Source organism: Sprattus sprattus, assembly GCF_963457725.1.
Source record: "Sprattus sprattus genome assembly, chromosome: 1".
Taxonomy (NCBI): Eukaryota; Metazoa; Chordata; class Actinopteri; order Clupeiformes; family Clupeidae; genus Sprattus; species Sprattus sprattus.
In genome coordinates this window covers 77,961,237-77,986,142 of record NC_137920.1, presented here as the reverse complement: position 1 = coordinate 77,986,142, position 24,906 = coordinate 77,961,237, and the positions used below count along the sequence as shown (strand labels likewise).

Below are 24,906 nucleotides of genomic sequence, written 5' to 3'. Positions count from 1 at the left end.
GTTTATTCGACACTGTCAACATACACAACAGAGAATATAATGAACTAGAATAATGAACTATAGTGCACACATAACGACTCTTCACACACACATGACGACTCTTCCTCAAAATCACTGTTTTTTCTTCACCACATGGGCACAGTCATATTTGCCCCGGACCACAGTCAGCTTCACGCCTGGCAGATCCTGCGTTCGGCCCCCCTGTACCAGCACCACGTTGTGCTCCTGCAGGTTGTGTCCTTCCCCAGGTATGAACACGACGGCCTCCTTGCCGTTGGACAGCCGGACGCGTGCGCACTTGCGGTTGGCGGAGTTTGGCTTCTTGGGTTTGCGAATCATGGTTTTCAGCACGACCGCCTTCATCTGTGGGCGCCCGAATATCGCGCTGACCTTCGGCGGGCGGGGAGGGGGCTTGCCGTGGCGGTGCATCTGATTCAGGGTGGCCATGGTCCTGGAGAGGATTGGCGGGGCCCACTGGGAGACACACTGCGGTACTGCAACGGCAGAGTGAAGTGCAGTGGGAGAAGTCAGTAACAGTGAGTTACACTGATATGTGTTCCGCAATATAGATCATACAGCAGAACTAAAGATCAAAACAGTGGACAGTGAAGAGTGGAAGTGTTGTTTTTTTTTTTTTTTAGCTGCTTCTAACTTCCCCATGATGTACTTTTGCGTTAACTCTCAATATTTTTGTACCCCCCTAAAACTAAAAGTCACGTTTATGATTTGATTTTGGAGCTACTTTTGCGTTTCATCCGCTTCCGTGGGTTGGGGAACACAAAGCTAATGCGAGGGAACGCTCAGTACAAAAACACTTCACATTGAGTTTTAGGGGGCTTTGTAAGAAACAATTCACTATCAAGCAAACAGATTATATGAATAATCAACTTCCAACGTCAGCATCTTTGCGAAATGTGTCATTAATGTTCCGGAGTTAACAGCGACCAAATATCTCGCTGCACAAAGCAGATCATAGAAGCAATCCCTGTCACTCACCCTGAAGAAACGACATCAGTGGTCTCAGCCTCCCCAAAAGCGACATGTTTCTAAATCTAATAGATAGAAAACGTGAGGTTAAATATGTCATTTTTACAACGTGAATTATAAAAGAATGTCATCTTACGTTATCTACCGGATCGAACAGGTAGTGGCAGAGCATTTCTAACAGACCGACTCTGGTTGTAGTGTCACCTTGTAACAGCTCGTCTAACAACTTCATCAAACTAACTTCAAGACAGATGATTTCGTTACATTACCTGCTCGCTGTTGCCTCCCGCAAATCGTATTTGTACTACGTGCGAGCAATGTTGACATTCACACTCCAAATTTCTGCAGCGAAACCGTCAACTTTGGGCATCCATGTGCGCCTCCATGTTTTCGCCACAATGACGTATCACCGGAAACCCCGGCTTCTTCGCTGTCATTCAACCCAGCCCAGCCGAATCTTTATGAGGCCCGTGACTGCCCTCTAGCGTCGGTTTCCTCCCCTGGCTTCATCAGCACAGTTTTGAAATTAAAATAACCTCCCACTTTTTGCATGAAACATACTGGTTCCGGTAAGTGAGCAGTGTGGTCTGTGGAATTCCTATAGATTTTTATCTGACTTAACTCAAACTTTTGACTGATATTAAAAAATACCCTTGCAAAACATCTACTGTATTAAGGCTCTGGAAAAGTGCTTGAAATACAGGTTACATCTTAGACTGAGAAATGACAGCCACAGAAAGGGAACCATTTACTTATTTTCTTTCTTGATAAAACAACAAAAACTTAATAAACCAGATAACTGCAAGTACAAGACAAGCCTGCCAAACTCTCTTGGAGCAGTGATGTCTCTGGTTCACCACAATAATCTCCATGGTCTAAACGTGGGCTCAGCGCCCTCTTGTGGATAGGAAGATAACATGTACCAGTGACTTTCACTTAGAAGGACTTTGCTTGCACTTACAACCATTGAGATAGGTCATCCTGTGTCTATGCTTTCACCCTAACTGCAGATGAAGTTTCAGTGCATAGCATCGACAGTTCATGGTAAATGTTCAGGGGGAAATCATTAATTGTAAAATGGCATATTAGAATACCACTTGCTTTGCGTTGCTTACCCTAAGTATCCGCCCATCTTGGTTGCAGTCTGAATACATCAACACCCTGCAGAGCTCAATGTTTACCCATCTATTCAAAAGTTGGGAGACGTTGATCTGCAGTCCTCCACTCCTTCATTAGTTACTTAATAATCAGACAGAACTGGAGCAAACTATGGTGTTAATATGGTCAAAAAGAAAGCAATGCAATTTTGACAGTCAGAATAAATATCAATGTATTTTGAGTCAATAACAGTGTGTGACTACAAATATCAGATAATCATTTCATATGATGAAATAATGTATGAATAACGTCTAGATTTCCAAAACAAAGAATACTTGAAAAATCTCAGTTTTTACAACATCTGAGGATGCCTTAGAGATCCTGAATGCGGACAAATCTGCATGCTAGTCGATTCAATGTTTGAATTTGACCTAACGGATTACTTAGTCACGGTGAAAGGCAAACAAACAATCATCTCAAGCACTTTTTTTCTTTACTAGCACATATTTCCTGGTTAGTGGTGTCGATTCCTACGGAATAGTAGCTCAGTGGCTTTACTTGAACTATTCATTGATTTAAGTAAATAAAGGAAAACCCAACGTCCAAAACACTTCACTTATGAGAAGAGCCAGAACGCTACAAAACCCATTAACCTTCATCCACCAGCCCAGGCATGAACAGATAAAACCAACAACAACAACACAACAATCTTCAGATTGGAAGTCATTTATTACACACGCCATACTCTTTACAACAATTTAGAGATATACATCTTTAGGTGAAACGGGGGACAGACAGAGGAGGAAGGACGGTGGAGAGGTTCACTCTACTCTTCCCTCCATGGTTTGGGCTCCACCTTGCCGACTGGAGACAGGTTCCAGGTGATGCCAGTGCATGTTGCCACCTAGAGACAACATTGGATACAATCAGCTGACCCAGTCGTGGCGATCATACGGTCACAGACATACACATCACAAAAAGTAGTGGTAGAACAAGAACATTTGTTTTTAACCAGCATTTTCATTTTCCTTCTTAATGTGACAAAAAACAAAGCAATTTACTAAATTAACATTTAGCAATATTGCCATCAGTGTTAAATAACGTTATTCGTCTAAAAGGAGCACTCACGTATGTCCAGACTCCGACACAGAACACTGCTCCAGCGCCGATGAGAGGGTAGCCGTACTTGGCGTGGAAATCATTACTGACGTCTGAGGCATTGCGCACAGCAACCTGCCGTGAGCTTTTGCCTATGCACAAAACGGTTGGTTTAATGCTAGGAAAATCAATCAAAAACAACAAGTGCACACCACACACCCATTCTACCTGTGAATGACTTATTATGGACCAAAAGGAAGCATTTACGAAAACAAGCCGATTTAATGACTGTTAGCAAGACGTGAAGTCTAGTTTGAGGTGAAGTAAGGACAGCCAAGAGTGCCAGTCAGCCACATAGAGGTAACCCAGCGTATCCAGAGGAAGTAATTTACAAAACCGATTTTCAAAGACCTAACATCCCATTCTTTATGTTACCCCCTGTCATACATTCTATGGCAAGTAAGCGCGAATAAGCTATCCGTTTACATTTAATTTAGATCCCTGGTTTTTGAATATCTTCAAGGCAATCTTAACTTATAGCAGTGAACAGTTGGCTGTCACTACAAACAGCTAGCATATAGCAGTTATCTTACATCCTTTGTAATAGTGACTTTCGGGTTGGATTCATTACAATAGCCTGGTGTGCACACTTACATGCTTCATAATGAATAGTTATGTTTCATTATTCTGAAACATATTTTAACTTAACGCCCAAGTTAGACCAATAGTGCTTTACATTATCACAACTCTGTGAGCTGGGTAAAGGAAACGTGAACCCTTATTACCCCGGCAGCTATGGCTCGCACAGTTAGCCAAAGAATGTGGTTACTTAGTGTCATACAATTAGAAAGACCTGTATTTGAATAACTTTAACAAAAACAAGTATGGTCCTTTAGTCATATGATCACAGCTTACCTGTAAGATTCAGAGCGGCTTTAGAGAACCTGAACATGTTTGATAGTCTTCCAGTGGTCGCTTCGAGGACACCCTTGACAAAAACAAAATGGCAGGAAGGTTCGGAAGTACTCACTACTCAAGTGAAACCATAGAGTGAAACTCACTTCAATTGATTTTCAGGCCCGTTTCAAACCAATGGAGAATGCATTCTGCCACCTGCTGTTCTGGAGTGTTGCACGCCAAGTCCATTTGATAATATATTGCGTGCGTGCGTGCGTGCGTGCGTGCGTGTATGTAATTCAATTTTATTTAGATAGCGCCAGTCAATCAATTAGTCAAACAAATCAAATTTTATAACCGACTAAGCGTCCAGATAAAAGACAAAACATCCAATTGAATACATTTCAATTTATATATACATGGTTTAAGAAAGAACATACAGCTCATGGAAATCAAAAATCCAGTATCTCAAAATATTAGAATAAAGAAGGTAAATACAGAAATGTCGTCCTTACAAGGGCTCTTATCAGCTAATTAACTGCGTTTTAACCGCTGTATTTGTTAACTTTTATCTTTAAAACACACATACACAATTCAAGTGCCATGTTTTAAAACCTGTATCTGTAGAGTTAATAACCTTGTTTAATCTGGAAAGCTTTTGACAGTTTGCTAGCTAAAGCTATGGACATGCAATTATCTAGGCTGTTTATATTACCAGCTTTGTGCTTAATGTCTGACACTAACAGGACAGGCTTGGGCAGTCGTGGCCTACTGGTTAGGGTTTCGGGCTGGTAACCGTAGGTTGGCCGGACACAAAAACAGTTTCTTCCCCCTAGCCGTTTCACTATTGAACAACTCAAAGTAACATACATATTTATCCCTGCACTTCTTGCACTCTCCACTTTCTTCTTTGCACTATTGTAACAATTCACAGCTCCTGCACATACTTTGTCAAACTTTCATAGACCATTGCACTGTTTGTTTTTGTATTGTATTGTGTTTGTTTTGTACTGTGTTGTAATGTATATTATGTGTTATATATGTGTAAGCACATTGAGAGTCAGTTCAATGAAAATTTGATTCTGCTTGATTGGGTCTGGTAACAAGCCATATGTATACTTGATGTATGATTCATGGCTTGTTACCAGACTCAATTCAGCCTGTCCTGTTAGCGAAGAGAAGAGCTATCCTCATAAAGGCGTATTTCAGATGTTCAGCAAAAATATAATAATAATAAATATGATCTGAAACAAATGCTTTGTTATCAGACAGCGTGTTTGTACCTTGATGTACCTCATGTGACAGAATCATATATGCATTTGTGTTACGTTCTGTGTAAAAGTTTCGTCAAGGCCTTTACATCAGCGGGCATACTCCTGTGTGATGTGTTTGAACTACACTCTCAATTACCACTAGAATAGCAATATCATGGGCATACCTTTACACAGGCTGTGTCACATTAATATCACTAGTCATCTAAACTACAATGTAAATGCATTGTTAAAAAACTAAAAACTCATAATGATACTGTGTCAATCAGGATATTCAACCAGTTACCTCAATAACTTTGGATACCACCCAAATCTGGGATGAAAGTAAGAATAGTGTTTGAGTGCTTATGCAATGCACCCATCTGTACTGCAAGGAGGAATACTGTTTGGTGATTATGCAGTGCACTCATCTGTTCTGATAATGAATGAAAGTCGTCCACAGAAGCTGATTTTAAGTTTAGGTTGTTTAATGTTGTACAACCCAGCGCTGGCGAACAGCCCCTCAGCGGCGACAGCAGCAGTAAACACACACACAAAGCTCTCCAATGGAATGTTAAGATACAGTCAATCATGACTCGATACAAATTCTTTACCCAAGAAAATATTATTTGTGGTACACATATATTGGTATCCATATAGATAACAATGGTTAAAGAGGTTATAGACATACGCCAGGTCCCTCCACATACAGAAAAAAATTAAAGTGATACAAAAAAACATAATCACAAGAGGCGAATAATCCAATATGCAAAATGTACTACAGTGTCTTTCATAAAAGGCAATTGGTGTTTATAAGTGAGTTGGTCCAGTGCTTTGAAATGCATTGTGAATGAATGACTGACGGACAGACAGAAGCATGGTGCGTATGGAATATGTAAGTGAGACAAGATGGCAGCTTGATTAAGGCAAGTCTGGATTCCTCCTTCTGCTTTCATTACACAGGTGGACAAAGGCTGCAGAACGTACTCTGATGTCAAGGTTCATAGGTCCAAGTTCAACACATACCTAGACCTACGCTAACATATTTTAAGTATGTGGTTAAGATACCCAATATCTCCGGCATTCCATGTAATCAAGGTATTTAATGCCGTTTTCCAGACCCTTTGGCATGTAAACAAGTGTATTCATAACACCAGAGACATGGAACAAAGGTGAACGGATATCTCTCCTTCCACATTTGCATTGTCATTGTAGGCCTAGATGTGTTTTTAAATGTTCAACTTCAAAAGCTAGAAGAATGCCCCTTATTTCGTCTGGCTTTCTAGTCCGTCTGCACTTGATTGTTACTGTTCAGATGGGGCTCAAAGATACTAGATTGTCGGGAGCATGCATCAGTCCCCCAGGCGGAGATCAATGGGTCTTGTATCTCTCTCTCTCTCTCTCCTTGTGGACTTAGTAGTGTAGTGTAGTAGTGACATTTTACGTTCATATTTTTTTTATGGAGCTTCGTCAGCTCATTTAAGAAGTAACTGTTGCTGATTTCCTTAAAGATAGTGTGATTTTTGTAGACATAGGCCACTAATACTCTCCCTCTGAGAGAGAGTGTGTGTGTGAGTTTCGTAGACATAGCCCAATAAGACTCTGCCTCTGGAACAGGTTCGCACCAGAGCAGGGTCAGATAATTTCCTGAGTCAGCTGCTAACTGGGAATGCCGTGGGTTATGGTTGTGCTTCCCCTTATGGAAGGCCAGATCCTGATCCTGATTAAAAGACTTCTTCACTGTGCTGGCAGATGCTTTGGGTCACCTGCTCAGTACCAGACTTAGCACACAGCATAGTTAACGAGTGAATGCGTGAATGCGCGGGGGGAAAATAGATAGGAGTGAGAGAGTGAGATCAGCCTCTAATCAAAAACACACTATACAGCAGAGATGAGACAGACTTTGTTTTAAAACAAGCCAGGCCCATGCGCTTAGTTTGGTCATGAAATACATGTTACACACAGAACGAATGAAACGGTTGTTGTTGTTCAATCCTCCTTCTTCTCCTTGACCTCCTTGACCTCCTCGTCGTCGGTGTACTCCGTGGCCTCCTCCCCTGGCTTCAGAAGCTTGCCCACGTAGTCGTACTTCTCTGCAGGGAATCAGAAGGTTAGCCAACACACCTATGACAGCATCACACACACACACACACACACACACACACACACACACACACACACACACACACACACACACACACACACACGGTTAGCCAACACACCTATGGCAGCATCACACACACACACACACACACACACACACACACACACACACACACACGGTTAGCCAACACACCTATGACAGCATCACACACACACACACACACACACACACACACACACACACACACACGGTTAGCCAACACACCTATGACAGCATCACACACACACACACACACACACACACTGACACACACACACACACACACACACACGGTTAGCCAACACACGGTTAGCCAACACACCTATGACAGCATCACACACACACTGACACACACACACACACACACACACACACACACACGGTTAGCCAACACACGGTTAGCCAACACACCTATGACAGCATCACACACACACTGACACACACACACACACACACACACACACACACACCACGGTTAGCCAACACACTAGATGACAGCAATAAAAGGAGCTGTTCTTACGTTGCTTTCCACTAATTACTTACATTGTCCTTTTCTTGTAAGTCACTTTGGAAGACAAGAATCTGCCAACTGACTACAAGTAAATTTCAACGCTCTAGTGTCTGAGGATAATAATAATACTAGTAAAAGTATTCGTTTATGTTCAAGGCTGCTAAAACCAATAATATTACAATGCCGATACAAAAAGGAGTAGGCCAGAGGCAGCTGGTGAGGTTATCAGCAAAACAATAACTTAAATCACATCTTTCCACTGGTTAAGATAGAACGGTCGTACGGAACCCCTGCTAATGAGTTATTCTAAGGACGTGAAATATTCCTGATGGACTTTAGCTTCTCTTATCATCAGCCGGTAATGCTAACTGGTTCTAGTCTTGCTGTTCGCTTGCTAAAGTAACATGTGCATGAACTCCAATGTGTCTGCGTGGTGTACACGTTCTTCAGAGTCCCTCTAAAGTCCTTCTCTTCTTTATGTCCTTATCTGCCGACTGCCGCTTCTGTCCAATGGAACAGAAACAGTGCTTTCAGTGTTTTTTCCCTTGCTTGTACAACACGCTTGCACCTTTGGATAAAAGCGTCGGCCAAAAATGACTAAACGTAAACATCAGTGTAAACTAACAGCTCAACCACAAAAAGTACGAGTAAACTGCCCCCCCCCCCCTAAAGTGGAAGAAATGTATGAGTAAACTGCGCCCCCGCCCCCAAAGAGGAAGAAACGTACGCGTAAACTGCCCCCCCCCCCCCCTATAGTGGAAGAAACGTACGAGTAAACTGCCCCCCCCCCCCCCAAAATGGAAGAAACGTACGGGTAAACTGGCCCTCCCACTCGCTGAGGCTCTCCTGCTGCATGCTGTTCAGGTCCGAGAGGTCATCATGGACGTCCTTCAGTGCCTCCTTCTCCAGGTTGAATGTGGCCAAACCTCGAGACGCATCGCGGCCAGCAAACACCCCGTACGGTCCCTCTGAATGAACAAGACAATGAGTTAGTGTGGACCTCAAGGGCTGCCATGCACAGGATGTAAATACAACACGCTACACATTCTTCTAAAAGCCTCTAAATGTGTTGCAATACTTCTGAAGGAAAGTGCACCGGAATGGTGTGTTCTGGACATGTCTCTTCAGTGCTGTCAAGGGCACATTTCAAGGTTCTGGACAAACCCAAGGACTAACTCCTCTGGGACCTCAATGTCACGCTAGAAAGTTCTAGGTCAGGTGACGGTAAAAACAAAATCGTTTGACCTTTATACACAAGCATTACTCATTCACAAAAACCAAACAGCCATCCTGATGCAACTCGGCACAGCCTTAATGTTAGGTCAGAAGAAATATGCAGCACTGACTAGTTAAATCATAACAATGTTTACACAGAACGCTTACACCGTATAGGATATATATGTTATATATATATAACAATATATAGGACATATATACAGCCGCGGAAAAAATTAAGAGACCACTTCAAAATTATCAGTTTCTCTGGTTTTACTATTTATTGGTATGTGTTAAAGTAAAATGTACATTTTAGTTTTATTCTATAACCTACTGGCAACATTCCTACCAAATTTCAAATAAAAATATTGTCATTTAGATAATTTATTTGCAGAAAAATGACAATTGGTCAAAATAGCAGAAAAGATGCAGTGTCTTCAGATCTCGAATAATGCAAAGAAAACAAGCTCATATTCATTTTTAAACTACACAATACTAATGCTTTAACTTAGGAAGAGTTCAGAAATCAATATTTGGTGGAATAACCTTGATTTGAAATCACAACTTTCATGTGTCTTGGCATGCTCTCCACCAGTCTTTCACATTGCCGTTGGGTGACTTTATGCTACTCCTGGCGCAAGAATTCAAGCAGCTCGGCTTCTTTTCATGGCTTGTGACCATCCATCTTCCTCTTGATCACATTTCAGAGGTTTTTTAATTGGATTCAGGTCTCGAAATTGGGCTGGCCATGACAGGGTCCTGATCTGGTGATACTCCATCCACACCTTTACTGGCCTGGCTGTGTGGCATGGAGCATTGCCCTGCTGGAAAAAACACTTCTCAGAGTTGGGGAACATTGTCAGAGCAAAAGGAAGCAAGTTTTTCTTCCGGGACAACGTTGTACTTTGCCTGGCTGAGGTTTGTAAAAGACCATAAGGATTGAACCAAAGCCGACTGGAGGGTCTCCTAGTTCGTCTTCTCTGATGAGTCCAATTTCACAGTAGGTGCAAGACTCTGTGGCTTGTAGGCCTCTCCAGGTCTCCGTCTAACCATCAGACGACCATGTGTTGGGCAAAGCTGAAAATTGGACTCATCAGAGAAGACGAACTAGGAGACCCTCCAGTCCGCTTTGGTTCAATCCTTATGGTCTTTTACAAACCTCAGCCAGGCAAAGTACAACGTTGTCCCGGAAGAAAAACTTGCTTCCTTTTGCTCTGACAATGTTCCCCAACTCTGAGAAGTGTTTTTTCCAGCAGGGCAATGCTCCATGCCACACAGCCAGGCCAGTAAAGGTGTGGATGGAGTATCACCAGATCAGGACCCTGTCATGGCCAGCCCAATTTCGAGACCTGAATCCCATAAAAAAAACTCTGAAATGTGATCAAGAGGAAGATGGATGGTCACAAGCCATGAAAAGAAGCCGAGCTGCTTGAATTCTTGCGCCAGGAGTAGCATAAAGTCACCCAACGGCAATGTGAAAGACTGGTGGAGAGCATGCCAAGACACATGAAAGTTGTGATTTCAAATCAAGGTTATTCCACCAAATATTGATTTCTGAACTCTTCCTAAGTTAAAGCATTAGTATTGTGTAGTTTAAAAATGAATATGAGCTTGTTTTCTTTGCATTATTCAAGGTCTGAAGACACTGCATCTTTTTTGCTATTTTGACCAATTGTCATTTTTCTGCAAATAAATGATCTAAATGACTATATTTTTATTTGAAATTTGGTAGGAATGTTGCCAGTAGGTTATAGAATAAAACTAAAATGTACATTTTACTTTAACACATACCAATAAATAGTAAAACCAGAGAAACTGATAATTTTGAAGTGGTCTCTTAATTTTTTCCGCGGCTGTATATATATATATATATATAACAATATATATCATATACGGTGTAAGCGTACTGTGTAAACATTGTAATGATTTAACTATATCATATATATAGATGCCACATGTCTAACCAATGTATTAAAGCACACTGCTACATAGAATAAGAAAGCTGAGTGAGTTTGAAAATGTAAACAAAGTTAGGTTGACAATATCAGCATAGCATGTTAAGTGTCCTAATAATCACACAATACCTGCACATTATTCAGTGCATCCACGGTGCTTTCAGACTTCAGATCATGTTCTGCATGTTGCATAACACACAATTGCATGCGGGTGAAGGGGCAGTTCGAGCTAAACAATCAGTTGGTCAGGGTTTACATCAACGTTGCGTGTGAACAGGAATTGGGTTTGCCCACATAAGAAATTGAGTGCCATTCCACAGTAACGGGGGTGGGGGCGTGATGATCACCATACAATAACTGCACTTTGGGAAGTTCTGTCGAGAAACTAAAAAGGAAATAGCTTCCCGAGGCTGCTGGGGCCGTGTAGTAGGCTTTCATGTCAAACAAACCACCCTTGCCCCCAGGACCTCCGAACTTCGCCCCTCAGCACAACCCATGCATGCCACGACGAAGCAATATCACATTTAATAATTGAGCAGGCAGGCAGCTATTGTAAGATGAAGGTGTCCAACACTATCCGTTTATAGTAAAAACGAACGTAAATAAAGTACCGAGGTACTGTGAACTCACCTGGTCCGTAAAACTTCTTTCCTCTCGTTACATCGAACACTTTACCATTCACAGCCATGAGAATCCTTGGGTTTGACAATCCATCATATTCTTTTAACTCTGGCAATAGGAAATCTCTTCTTTTTAATTTCGGCAATGGTTCCTCGACCTCACCCATGTCTGGTGGTTTATCTCCACGAATGATTTTGTACAACAGAAATAAGCAAAGGCATAACAAACTCAAATTCAACGGGGATGTGAAAATTTCCTGAAGAATTCCAGGAGAAGTTTCAACTACCTCTTCTTCAGCCATCTTTGTTTCCAACTAAGCACGCAGCAGGAGCAGGAGGGGAGTATATCGCGACTACCAGTAAACCAATCAGTGAAGCGAAATAACACGGCATTGCTTTCTAACCAATCAAGTCCTCTCTATATGGGATATGTAGTCAATAAGAACGACGAATCATTGACATTAACTGTTTATTAGAAAATCATTGGAATCTATTGTACTGAAACGAACGTGTTAATGTAAGATATATTCCATCTTTCGTATTTAATTATTTTGTTGAGGCTCTTATTAGTTATACTTTGGAGAGAGAGAGAGAGAGAGAGAGAGAGAGAGAGAGAGAGAGAGAGAGAGAGAGAGAGAGAGAGAGAGTTTCTGCATATTTGAAAGGGTGGGACGATTCTGTGGACTCTGAAGGTTCTGAGAAAGAACTTTGTAGTCATAGTCAATAGGGGGCGATACTGACTTTCATCCACAGGCAACAGGAGGACCACAGCCAGTGTGAAGAGGAAGAGCATTCGGAGCAAAACAAATCCCATCAGGATCCCAATACCAGAGTGACGTGGCTCACTTTTACGCCACTCGACCCAGAAACTGAAGAGTAATGTAAGCATGATTTGCGAAATTTGTTTGGTGTGTCGAAACTACTTCCATGTTAGATGGCTCTTTCGATATTTCCGAGTGATTGACTTAGAAAACGGAACGTTACGATGTACAAATCCAAAGCTAGCTAATTTCTCCTTGCCAATACAAATCTGCCATTAGCATGTTATAGGGTCTTGTCATGAGGTAGTTTACACACAATCAAGTGAAATGTATACGTTTATTTCTTCATTTCTTTAAAAATGTAGCATAGCCAGTTAGATAGTTAACGTTGCAGAATCAACAACTACAATAGTTTGTCAGTTGAAGTTTTTTGTGTCAAAAACCCTAGTCAACGTTAAATGAAATGTTGTGGTATGTGACTGCCTGGTCTTCATGCCTGGTAACGGTGCATTAAAGTAACGACCTAACTTTGAGTGCTGTGTTGAGCCAGATGATGAAGGTGGCCAGATAGTGAATGTCATCGGAATTTGAGTTATATGTCATCGGAATTTCAGTTTAACCTTACCCCGGATGATCGAGGTCCTAGCATTTGTATTGGCATTTGCACAAAAGGCTTTGAGGTGTCACTGTGGTCTTGAACTTTGTGCACGGCTATCATGGTCCTCTTTGCCATTGTAAGCAATCTCTTAGTGATTACCGATTACTGATCTCTGACCTGACCATCATCCAAACATGCAGTCATTGACAAAGTCGATACCTGTTGTTCTCAGTCTGCATGAGTATGTACATTTGTGTACTGTCCAGACTATTTTATCCAAAGTAAACACAAACTACTAATACTATGAAGTGCCATAGAAAGCAGAGAGAAGTTCATAGTAACTAAATGCAGGAGTGTTTAGGGTGTTTAGCTGGAGGTGCTAAGAAAGGAGATTCTTCAAGATCGCAGAGGATTCTCCTACTCTGGTGGCTTATGGTAGCTCGTTCTGTCATCGTCGAGGTGCCAAAAGGCGTTGTGCGCAGACAGTGAGCGAGAAAGAGTGCACACCTGAATAATCTATCTAAGGCAGCTGGAGAGCATCAGTGACTTGAATTGAATGTGTGCAGCCATTGGTATCCATTGTAGGTTAATGAACGGCTGAATAGTGTGCCCTTCTGGACCACCCGTGGGTTTCACAGTGAATGCTAGGGAGCTCTGGAGCAGAGCATTACACTAGCCAAGGCGGGAGATGGCTAGGGCTTGTCCCAGGAGATGGGTGACGTACTCACTCAGGTAGGGCCTGATTCTCCTGATGTTGTACAGTGCAAAGCAGCACCACTGGGAGGCAGAGGCTTCAAGCTCAGAGAAGGTTAGCTGATCCTTGATCATGGCACCTAGGAGACAGAGGCTTCATGCTCAAAGAAGGTTAGCTGGTCCTTAAACATGGCACCTAGGAGACAGAGGCTTCATGCTCAAAGAAGGTTAGCTGGTCCTTAAACATGGCACCTAGGAGACAGAGGCTTCATGCTCAAAGAAGGTTAGCTGGTCCTTAAACATGGCACCTAGGAGACAGAGGCTTCATGCTTAAAGAAGGTTAGCTGGTCCTTGAGCATGGCGACTGGTAGGCAGAGGCTTCATGCTCATAGAAGGTTAGCTGGTCCTTAAACATGGCACCTAGGAGACAGAGGCTTCATGCTCAAAGAAGGTTAGCTGGTCCTTAAACATGGCACCTAGGAGACAGAGGCTTCATGCTTAAAGAAGGTTAGCTGGTCCTTGATCATGGCGACTGGGAGGCAGAGGCTTCATGCTCATAGAAGGTTAGCTGGTCCTTAAACATGGCACCTAGGAGACAGAGGCTTCATGCTCAAAGAAGGTTAGCTGGTCCTTAAACATGGCACCTAGGAGACAGAGGCTTCATGCTTAAAGAAGGTTAGCTGGTCCTTGATCATGGCGACTGGGAGGCAGAGGCTTCATGCTCAAAGAAGGTTAGCTGGTCCTTAAACATGGCGCCTGGGAGACAGAGGTTTCATGCTCATAGAAGGTTAGCTGGTCCTTAAACATGGCACCCGGGCTGCTTGCAGCTTAAGTAGGGGTGAGGGAAGAAGTGGCATGTAATTGTTTTTTCTTTCTTCTTTGCAGTCAGTGTGAAATGATTTAGGATGTCAGACACGGAGAGCCACACAGACCCTGAGGCTGTCCAGGAGCAGCCATCTCCCGACCCCACAGAGAGTCACACAGACCCTGAGGCTGAGGGTGTCCAGGAGCAGCCATCTCCCAGCGCCACAGAGAGTCACAGAGACCCTGAGGCTGTTGGTGTCCAGGAGCAGCCATCTCCCAGCCCCAAAGAGAGCCCCACAGAGAGTCACACAGAGAGCCCCACAGATGCTCCTGGCGAGATGACCCCCGGCGAGACGTCGCCCGACGTAGCCCCGACACGCAAGACACGGAGGCGGCCAGAACACAAAGCGCCCCCTTCAGACATTCCTGATCCACAGGAGAAGGCAGACACTAAAACAGAAGAGCCGAAGGTAAGGGTAACGCCCTTGAATCTAATGAATGCCATTTCTACACACCATCCAGCCCTGCAAATCATGACAATATGTTTGTGTTGCTCAAGGTCACTGTATGTAAACTAGGGGTTGGAATCTCTTGGCACCTCACGATTCGATTCGATTCCGATTCAGAGGTCAACGATTCGATTCTAAACCGATTATCGATTTTAAACCGATTATCGATTATCAATTCCGAACCGATAATACGATTATCGATGCATTTCGACCTTTAAATCATTTGAGTTTGCTACTCAGAGTCTAAAATCACTTCTTACTTTGTGTTTGATAAATAAAGAAAATCAACAGATGAATTACCTTCTCTATAAGAGAGAGAATCGAGAAAAATCGATTAATCGATTTTTTTTCCCCCACCTCTAATGTAAACCCACTTAACTAAAATATGTAGACTGAAAGCAGGTGTGTGATTTATATTTTTATAATAATATATATGTTTATATATGTTTATATATTATATATGTATTTAAGTATTTGTATGGCTTCATTTAAATATGCTCTGAAATGATTGTGTGTGAGGTGAAATCAGGTGTGTGTTATAATATGCCCCGTGTCTGTGGCGTAGGCATCCAGTGACACCGCAGTGATGGAGGGTGGATGGGGATACTGGGGCAGCTGGGGGAAGTCACTGTTGTCCACGGCAACGGCCACCGTGGCAACCGTAGGTGAGTGACCGCTGAGAACTCTTCCTCACACATATGCACTGAACACACTCGCAGCTCCGACTCCGAGTCTGTCAGAGTATGTAAGGAAACACTCATTCACTCACTTTTCTCAGTCCGTCAGCTGATAGTTCATAGCTCATAGTAATGTAGCTCCAGTTCTGATTTAGAGGCGATGTTGCTGAATTTGTCTCAGAGAGTCCTCCACCTGCAGTTTATTTGAGGCCAGAGTCTGCTCCACCTGTACCTACTGACGTTTATTTGAGCCCAGAGTCTCCTCCACCTGTACCTACTGACGTTTATTTGAGCCCAGAGTCTCCTCCACCTGTACCTACAGCAGTTTATTTGAGGCCAGAGTCTGCTCCACCTATACCTACAGCAGTTTATTTGAGCTCACTTCTCCTCTGAAGAGGTGTTTTATCAGACAGTTATATGGTGCAGTGAATCCTAGGCTGTCTACTATTAGAAGTTGACTGGCAATCTGGCTGTGATCTTGTGTAGGTGTATTGGGCTGAACTTCTGTGCAAGGATGTGTATGTTCAGTGTGTGTGTGTATTTGTGTTTTTGTGTGTGTGTGTGCGTGTGCGCGCGTGTGTGTGTGTGTGCGCGCGTGCGTGCGTGCGTGCGTGCGTGCGTGCGTGTGTGTGTGTGTCTCAGGTCAGGGCATCTCCCAGGTGATTGAGAAGGCTGAGACCTCGCTCGGGATCCCAAGCCCAGAGGAGCTCTCTGCACGGGCTCCGGAGGAGGAGGAGGAGGAGGAGGAGGAAGGTAAAGGCATACCAAGGCTCTATGAATATACAGCACACAGTCGTATTCTTTTGGTGTCTTTGATTTGCTTTGTACTGTTGGATTGAAACTCTTACTGCGGATGCCCTTCTTGCCATGTGTGTGTTTTTTAAGACATCATGTACACCAGATGATAAATGGAAATATTGTTCTGATATACTTTTGTCTTGCATGTCGTAACTGCATGAATGACTTGACTGCATAAATGGTGTCAATAAAAAATTGATCACAGAAAAAAGACCTCCTTGGCTTCACAGGTAATGCAGAACATGTGTTAACAGTGCAATGTGTGTGTCTGTCCAGCAGGAGGCACTGCTGAGGCTGAGGGTGACACGGCGATGGGAAGCGCCCTGGGGATGCTGCTGAGCACAGTGAGGACACAGATACAATAACATCCTCCCCAATATGGCCCCCAACATCCTCCCCAATATGGCACACAACATCCTCCCCAATATGGTACCCAACATCCTCCCCAATATGGCCCCAACATCCTCCCCAATATGGCACCCAACATCCTCCCCAATATGGCACCCAACATCCTCCCCAATATGGCACCCAACATCCTCCCCAATATGGCACCCAACATCCTCCCCAATATGGCACCCAACATCCTCCCCATACCCATCCCAGCACACCTCACCACATCCTCCCCATACCCATCCCAGCACACAGCACCTCACCACACCAAACCACAGGGCAACACACCACACCTCATCGGCTCCATGGTACCTCACCTCACCACATCACCTCACCAACCACACATCTGTGATGTTGACACCCCGTCAAACGGTCATCACTGACATCTGTCTTCTGCAGGGTAAAACGGTCATCAGCGGGGGTCTGGACGCCCTGGAGTTCATCGGTAAGACGACGATGGACGTGATTGCTGAGGGAGACCCAGGGTTCAAAAAGACCAAAGTTCTGATGATCAGACCGTCCACCCTCTCATCGGTAAGAACTGATCCGGAACTGACCACAAGTGAAACTCCTTCTGATCGCCAGCACCAGCTGGAACCCTGACTGAACATGCCCCTTTTTATGTTGAAAGGCTGAAAACACTAACAAACAAACACACACACACACACACGCACAAACAAACCAACCCACAAACAAACAAACAAACAAACAAACAAACGCACAAACCAAACACAAACACACACAAACACAAACACACACACACACACACACACAAACAAACAGACAAACAGATATTAATGTCGCTGTACTAGAGTGTTAGTGTGTGTGACGTGGTGTGTGTGTGACGTGGTGTGTGTGTGACGTGGTGTGTGTGTGACGTGGTGTGTGTGACGTGGTGTGTGTGTGTGACGTGGTGTGTGTGTGACGTGGTGTGTGTGTGTGTGTGTGACTTGGTGTGTGTTCAGGTTTTAAAAGAGGCCAAGGAGCGAGAGGAGCAGCAGCAGACTGGCGAGGAGATCGCCTCAGACGTGGAGAAGAAGGCCCACTACGGCATGCTGTTCGATGAGTTTCAGGGGCTCGCCCACCTGGAGGCGCTAGAGAGCTTGTCTAGGGAGAGCGAGATCAAGGTGAGCTTGCTACCCACCACCACTGTTACACTCCAGGCAAAAGTGCGTTAAAAATAAAATTACTAATTACTTACTTGGGGTTTAACACCCTGTTTTATCACGGTGGCTTATAACCTTTTAGAAGGGCTTTTGAAATAACTGTTCCATAGCGGGCATCATTCTAAAATTGCTTATTGACTTTTGGATAACTTTGCAGTGCAATAAATCGAAATGGTTTCAGAAATAAATACAAAACAATCTATTGAAAATCATCCTATGCATGAGAATTCAGGGTCTTTTCTTATGAGCTTAGCTAGTGGAACACTAGTGTATAGGTAGCCTGTCTGAGCTAACTAGCCACTCAGTGCTGCTGCTATGTCTGCCGACGCACAGGTGAGGTCCGTCTTGACCACCATGTCTGGGGACGAGCTAGCCCAGCTGAAGGTGGACCTGGCGGAGATTAAAGAGCCTTTCTCCCTGGTGGACTTTGATGACGACGAGGACGACGCTAAAGGTGACGACACACGGCGGGTGTGTGTGTGTGTGTGTGTGTGTGTGTGTGTGTGTGTGTGTGTGTGTGTGTGCGCGCTCTATGCAGCGAGTGTTCTACTGTGTGTCTGCTGGCCTATGGGGAATAGTAACCAGTATGAACAGGGTTGAATGTGGTGCGATAGAAGTGACCTTTTTTCTTCTTCTGTTGTTTTCTCAGAGGACGACGATGGTGTGGACTTTACCAAAGAGCTCACACAAGCCGTGAGTCGGTTGTGTTTATCCACTACAGCCGACAAGCTCAGTCAGGTATGCCTCTCTCCATCTCAACAGCACTTTATTTTAGTTCCTCTAGGCCACCAACTAATCGTGTGTGTGTGTGTGTGTGTGTGTGTCTTTGTCTGTGTGTGTGTGTCTGTGTGTGTGTGTGTGTGTGTGTGTGTGTGTGTGTGTGTGTGTGTGTGTGTGTGTGTGTGTGTGTGTGTGTGTGTGTGTGTAGGCTAGAACAAATGTGCACGATCGCATCGCTGATATTAAATCCTCCACTGCAACACCAGCGCTGGAAGAGGATGACACTGAGGAGAAGACAACAACACAGTACACTACAGAGGTACAGTACACTACAGAGGCACAGTACACTACAGAGGCACAGTACACTACAGAGGCACAGTACACTACAGAGGTACAGTACACTACAGAGGCACAGTACACTACAGAGGTGCAGTACACTACAGAGGCACAGTACACTACACAGGCACAGTACACTACAGAGGCACAGTACACTACAGAGGTACAGTACACTACAGAGGTACAGTAAGACACCACAACACAGTACACTACAGAGGTGCAGTACACTACAGAGGTACAGTAACACAGTACACTACAGAGGTACAGTAAGACACCACAACACAGTACACTACAGAGGTGCAGTACACTACAGAGGTACAGTACACTACAGAGGTACAGTAACACAGTACACTACAGCGGTACAGTACACTACAGAGGTACAGTACACTACAGAGGTACAGTACACTACAGAGGTACAGTAAGAGTTTCATCATCGGAGATATTCCTTCCTAACCCTAGCCAGATCAAAGTACACTACAGAGGTGCAGTACACTACAGAGGCACAGTACACTACAGAGGTACAGTACACTACAGGGGTACAGTACACTACAGAGGTACAGTACACTACAGAGGCACAGTACACTACAGAGGCACAGTACACTACAGAGGTACAGTACACTACAGGGGTACAGTAAGAGTTTCATCATCGAAGATATTCCTTCCTAACCCTAACCACAACACAGTACACTACAGAGTTAAGAGTTTCATCCTCAGACGTATTCCTACTATCAGCTTTTTGTCTTGACACTGTTTGTGAGTGAAAGATGTCCGTCCTGTTCAAATTATTTATGAGCTGTCTGCCTCACGGTCTGTTGTTGCCTGTGACTATGGAAACACGGGGCAGGAAATGACCTCACTTCTAACTGCCGCCTGAAGCTTGTGTTTTGATCTCTCGTCACTGTTTGGAGTTACAGTTTGCACTGGGTGCTCTGTGTCTGTGTTTGTGTTGCAGTAAATGTCTTGCTCCTAACCACCATGTTTAACCGACCGTGCTGCAAATACCCCATTACTGACAATGCTCCTGGCCACAATATTTAACCGCACGGCAAAAACCCCCTATACTGGCAATGCTCCTAGCTACAATGATTAACCGTGCTGTTAATACCTCTATGCTGACAGGATGTTCACACCTCGGCCATCAGAAGCTTAGCGGAGCTCACTGCCCGGTCCATAGAGCAGTTCCACAAGGTGGCTCAGGTGGTCCTGCACAGTGGCAGTGGCAGTGCTGAGGTCTCCACCATGGAGCAGGCCAAAGCGCTCGCTCAGTGAGTCCCATACACAGCCACACACACAGCCACACACACATACACACACACATATACACACACATTTAGCACTCGCTCAGTAAGTCCCATACCCCTCCTCTGTCTTTAACTTAGTCTCACTCTTAATTCTGTGTCTCAATTCTTTAGTGCTCACTCTTTTTTTTCTGTGCCCTGACCTGTTTTGAACCTTCTATTTAACCTGTAATCAGCACTCAGCTCACCATTCATGGTGGATTGCTCACACAAATAGTACAAGCACACACACACACACACACACACACACACACACACACACACACACACACACACACACACAGACACACACACACACACACACACACACACAGACATTCAGTACTCCGCTCACCCTTCCTTCCCTCGTCTCCTCCCCTCAGGATCACGGTTCTGCTGTGCAAGGACATCTCTCTCCTCTCCAAGAGCTTCACCTCCTGTCTCACCACCGTTGGGGTACGGCACACTATCCTCTCTTAAAGACGTGCATCACACACACTATCCTCTCTTAAAGACGTGCATCACACACACTATCCTCTCTTAAAGACGTGCATCACACACACTATCCTCTCTTAAAGACGTGCATCACACACACTATCCTCTCTTAAAGACGTGCATCACACACACTATCCTCTCTTAAAGACGTGCATCACACACACTATCCTCTCTTAAAGACGTGCATCACACACACTATCCTCTCTTAAAGACGTGCATCACATGGTGTGAATATGACTTAATGTTGGTGGTGGTCGGAGGGGCAGTTGGCGCTGATTGGCTGCCACGCCTACGTCCGTCTGCCCCAGGGCAGCTGTGGCTACTACATAGCTTGCCACCACCGGAATGACTGAGTCTGAATGACTGGACTGGACTGGACTCCTCTGTAAAGCGTCTTCGGGTATCTAGAGAAGCCCTATACAAAATTGTTGATTGATTGATTGATTGATTGATTGATTGATATGTCACTGCTGTCCTCCTGTTGCCCCATATCGCCAACTCTTCTAGTCAAACGTGTCATGAAATGGAGTTTAATACATACCCAGTATTTTTCCCCTTTTTTTTAATTGTATTTATTTAAACCTGATTTAACATGGAAAACATTGGCCCTTTGTTTTGCAGTCAAATGAGAAAGGGGAGATCCTGAACCCACTGATAACTGGAGTTTTCCTGGAGGTATGTTGGACCTGCAGAACACCGCCCCCGGACGGCGTTTTCCAAAAGTGTCGTTGAGCAACCACCGCTGTAACCGAAGTAGAGCGTTGAAACGTTTATCTATGGATCGTTTACGAACCGTAGTAACCGATGTAGAGGTTTGAAATGATTATCTATTGATCGTTTACGAAACAATTGTAACCGATGTAGAGCATTGAAATGATTATCGATGGGATTGTTTACGAACGGAAGTTGTTCAACGACAGCGCTTTTGGGAAACGCACTAGTGATAAGTCATTGGGTCATACAGACATCAGATCAAACAGTTCATTCAGGTGTGACGCCGTCATGAGCTGGATCAGGCATCCCTTATGATGATGAAGACATAGGAGGGTCTATTTTACTTTGGCACGGTGTGCATACGGCCATTGTCACTGCTCACACACTGTACCTGTAATACAGACATAAGATCACACAGAGTTCATTCAGGTGTGACTCACAGAAACATACAGACATAAGGTCACACAGAATTCATTCAGGTGTGACTCATAGAAACATACAGCCATAAGATCACACAGAGTTCATTCAGGTGTGACTCACAGAAACATACAGCCATTAGATCACACAGAGTTCATTCAGGTGTGACTCATAGAAACATACAACCGTCGCCACTGCACACACACTGTACCTGTAGTAAGAACCCAGATCAGTTAGATGCTAGCTAGTGGTGTGGACTCTGCAGCTGCGTCCATGTAAAGTGTTGTGAGTGTGTGTGAGTGTGTGTGAGTGTGTGTGAGTGTGTGAGTTAGATGCTAGCTAGTGGTGTGGACTCTGCAGCTGCTAGCTAGTGGTGTGGACTCCATTTAAAGTGTTTTGGGTGGTGTCCCCTCGTAGGCCTCCAACAGCGCCTCCTACATCCAGGACGCCCTTCAGCTCCTCATGCCAGTGCTGGAGCTGGCACACATCCAGAAGACGGCCGACTCTGCCAAGTAGACGCATCGCCCACCTTGCCACTTCGCAGTGCCAACCAGGGACTTCCTTCCCCTCTGCTCTGTAAGGGACACCACTGTTTGAGGGTGTGGAGGGGCACTGCTCTTTGGGGGACTGTATCAGGGTTTTTTCTTTTTTAGGATGAAAACCATAACAATAAAATGCCATCGCATCAATTAAAAGGAGATGGCCTTTATTTGCAAAGACCGGTCAGAGTCAGTCCAAGTCCAAATATTGGTTCTTTAAGCGAGTAATATGATTATATACATATCTTCTTTTTTTTTAATGTATGCACATGGTGTCAATCAAAAGTTTGAGCGGACTCACTAGAGGAGGGGTGTCAAACTCAAATACACAGAAAAAAAGAAATAATGGGTCTAAGTTGAGGGCTGGACAGTGGGGCAAGCGCTCCCTAAATTGACGTATGCTACCAACGCGGGGACAGTGCATTGTGGGACTTGCAGTATTTGTGGTGCGTTCGACATACCAGTGGCCGTGGCAGACAAGCTCTGATAAATAAATAGATGGATACTTTATTAATCCTGAGGGAAAATTAGACAAACGAAATCAAATTTCACCGTTGCTCATTCAAATCAACGGAACTTTTTGCAACATTCTGAGGAGCTGGCCGGCCAGGTTAAATGGCTTGTCGGGCCTGATCAGGCCCGCAGTCCTTGAGTTTGACACATGTGCACTAGCGTCAAGGTTTATACACAACATAACAACCCAAATTTCATTACCTTGGGACCATGAATGAATTGTATTAAAAAAGATGTCCTAAGTGAAATGGACGGTTAGATATTGCAAAGAACAAGTAAGGCAGCTTGTATAAAACCTACTGTAAAAAAAACTACAGTGTTTGGCCTAGGAATTAAACTCTCTAAGAAGACGTTGAGGATACTAAGTCTTTCGTCGTCATGACGGCCACATTTGTTGTTCCTGAAAATTGATAAACACTGCAAAGACCTGCAACTGGTCCAAAAAGTAATTTGACTACATCGTTACGTTAATAAGGTCCAAAATATAAGGTGATTAAATAAACGATGGTATGCTAAAGGATAAAATAAAGGATGGTATGCTCAAATATTTCAATGATGCTGATGTTTACATGTAATAGTATATAATTCTACAGTTAGTTTTACTTCTGCCTCCTCTGTTATGTTTCATATATGATGCTTAACTGTGACCCATGTACACATAGTTAAGATTTTTTATTACACAGAGACATGCCACCTCTTTATGTTTCATATATGATGCTTAACTGTGACCCATGTACACATAGTTAAGATTTTTTATTACACAGAGACATGCCACCTCTTTATGTTTCATATATGATGCTTAACTGTGACCCACATAGTTAAGATTTAAGTTTAATTACTCAGAGACATGGCTCGGCCTCTTATTTTGCAGAAATGTGTTGGCTCTCATTACGGTAAACATTCCCCACTTCCCTGGGTCTTATTTATGGCTACATGTACTGTAGGTATTTTTGGAATAAAGATGCTTTCTTAATTAAAGCAGATTGTAAATATGTTGTGTTTCACTTTAGTTGTGTGTGCTTTGTTAGGGTGGGGGCTTATACCTCGTCAATAATTGCTTCCTTGATACGAAATATGCTGAACAGAAACCAAGGAGCATAGGAACAGAAACACAGGTTACCATAACAATAGACTACTAGGCCCTTCAAAGAGATGTGCCCTATTGCTCAAGTTGAGGGGCATTTGAACAGGGAGAATGTGTGTGTGTGTGTGTGTGTGTGTGTGTTTGTACATTTCTTCACTATTCTTCGACTATAATGTTGTCTTTAAATTATCAGCCTCATCAAAAAATGGCAAATTCATAATTTAGCACTGAAGAATACTTTACTTTTATTGTACAAATGTATTATGTTTTAGCTTTAAAATATATATAACTTTTTTTTTTTTTTACAACGAAAACATACATTCTTGAATAACACTACTGTACTTTATCAAATCTAAACACTTTTAACTATGTTTATTAATACAAATGTATTATGTTTGACCCTGCAAGTTTGCAGATGATGGAAAAATAAGAAAGGTAAAAGATGCAACACACTAGCATCACAGTGCAGCTGTGTCTTACATGCTGGATGTGCTCAGATGTCCAATGCTTCTCTAGAGATGCTCAGATACTATGACACAATGTGATATTTCATTACACACTTAAAAGCCTCTTGCATACTAATACATGTGAGATGGTTGTACTGCAGATTGCAGTGTTATGTTTGTACCTCTGTTGACTCA

General features: G+C 43.6%; 4 protein-coding genes across 4 annotated transcripts; 1 reads left to right on the top strand and 3 right to left on the bottom strand.

Annotated features, from left to right (window-relative positions):
- mrps12 (mitochondrial ribosomal protein S12) lies at positions 1-1,391 on the bottom strand. The gene is made up of 3 exons (XM_080850292.1): positions 1,257-1,391; positions 997-1,052; positions 1-494 (listed from the first exon to the last, which is right to left on the bottom strand). The coding sequence occupies exons 2-3, from the start codon at positions 1,040-1,042 to the stop codon at positions 112-114; spliced, it is 429 nt and encodes a 142-aa protein (XP_080706418.1). The 5' UTR covers positions 1,043-1,052; positions 1,257-1,391; the 3' UTR covers positions 1-111.
- A 1,404-nt stretch (positions 1,392-2,795) lies between these two features.
- cox7b (cytochrome c oxidase subunit 7B) lies at positions 2,796-4,199 on the bottom strand. Its single transcript, XM_080837865.1, has 3 exons — positions 4,099-4,199; positions 3,214-3,335; positions 2,796-2,989 (listed from the first exon to the last, which is right to left on the bottom strand). Exons 1-3 carry the CDS (start codon positions 4,133-4,135, stop codon positions 2,912-2,914), a joined length of 237 nt encoding a protein of 78 aa, XP_080693991.1. The 5' UTR covers positions 4,136-4,199; the 3' UTR covers positions 2,796-2,911.
- Positions 4,200-5,797: 1,598 nt separating this feature from the next.
- pgrmc1 (progesterone receptor membrane component 1) lies at positions 5,798-12,076 on the bottom strand (the record flags this gene model as incomplete). The annotated part of the gene is made up of 3 exons (XM_080834867.1): positions 5,798-7,423; positions 8,797-8,952; positions 11,785-12,076. 3 exons carry the CDS (start codon positions 12,074-12,076, stop codon positions 7,320-7,322), a joined length of 552 nt encoding a protein of 183 aa, XP_080690993.1. The 3' UTR covers positions 5,798-7,319.
- A 456-nt stretch (positions 12,077-12,532) lies between these two features.
- Positions 12,533-24,173, top strand: fam114a2 (family with sequence similarity 114 member A2). The gene is made up of 14 exons (XM_080839864.1): positions 12,533-12,655; positions 14,712-15,100; positions 15,705-15,804; positions 16,459-16,569; positions 16,891-16,958; positions 17,404-17,538; positions 17,970-18,131; positions 18,504-18,624; positions 18,820-18,908; positions 19,099-19,209; positions 20,346-20,491; positions 20,887-20,959; positions 21,620-21,673; positions 22,547-24,173. The coding sequence occupies exons 2-14, from the start codon at positions 14,732-14,734 to the stop codon at positions 22,643-22,645; spliced, it is 1,638 nt and encodes a 545-aa protein (XP_080695990.1). The 5' UTR covers positions 12,533-12,655; positions 14,712-14,731; the 3' UTR covers positions 22,646-24,173.
- The last annotated feature ends 733 nt before the right edge of the window (positions 24,174-24,906 follow it).

What these genes read in the sequence shown, in the direction of transcription:
- cox7b (XM_080837865.1), bottom strand. Translation starts at nt 4,135, where the DNA reads ATGTTCAGGTTCTCTAAAGCCGCTCTGAATCTTACAG. An exon ending in AGCCGCTCTGAATCTTACAG is followed by an intron (nt 3,336 to 4,098) that starts GTAAGCTGTGAT and finishes TTTTGTGCATAG; the next exon opens with GCAAAAGCTCACGGCAGGTT. An exon ending in GTGTCGGAGTCTGGACATAC is followed by an intron (nt 2,990 to 3,213) that starts GTGAGTGCTCCT and finishes TGTTGTCTCTAG; the next exon opens with GTGGCAACATGCACTGGCAT.
- fam114a2 (XM_080839864.1), top strand. Translation starts at nt 14,732, where the DNA reads ATGTCAGACACGGAGAGCCACACAGACCCTGAGGCTGTCCAGGAGCAG. An exon ending in CAGGCCAAAGCGCTCGCTCA is followed by an intron (nt 20,492 to 20,886) that starts GTGAGTCCCATA and finishes TCCTCCCCTCAG; the next exon opens with GATCACGGTTCTGCTGTGCA. An exon ending in TAACTGGAGTTTTCCTGGAG is followed by an intron (nt 21,674 to 22,546) that starts GTATGTTGGACC and finishes GTCCCCTCGTAG; the next exon opens with GCCTCCAACAGCGCCTCCTA.
- mrps12 (XM_080850292.1), bottom strand. Translation starts at nt 1,042, where the DNA reads ATGTCGCTTTTGGGGAGGCTGAGACCACTGATGTCGTTTCTTCAGG. An exon ending in ACTGATGTCGTTTCTTCAGG is followed by an intron (nt 495 to 996) that starts GTGAGTGACAGG and finishes CTGCCGTTGCAG; the next exon opens with TACCGCAGTGTGTCTCCCAG.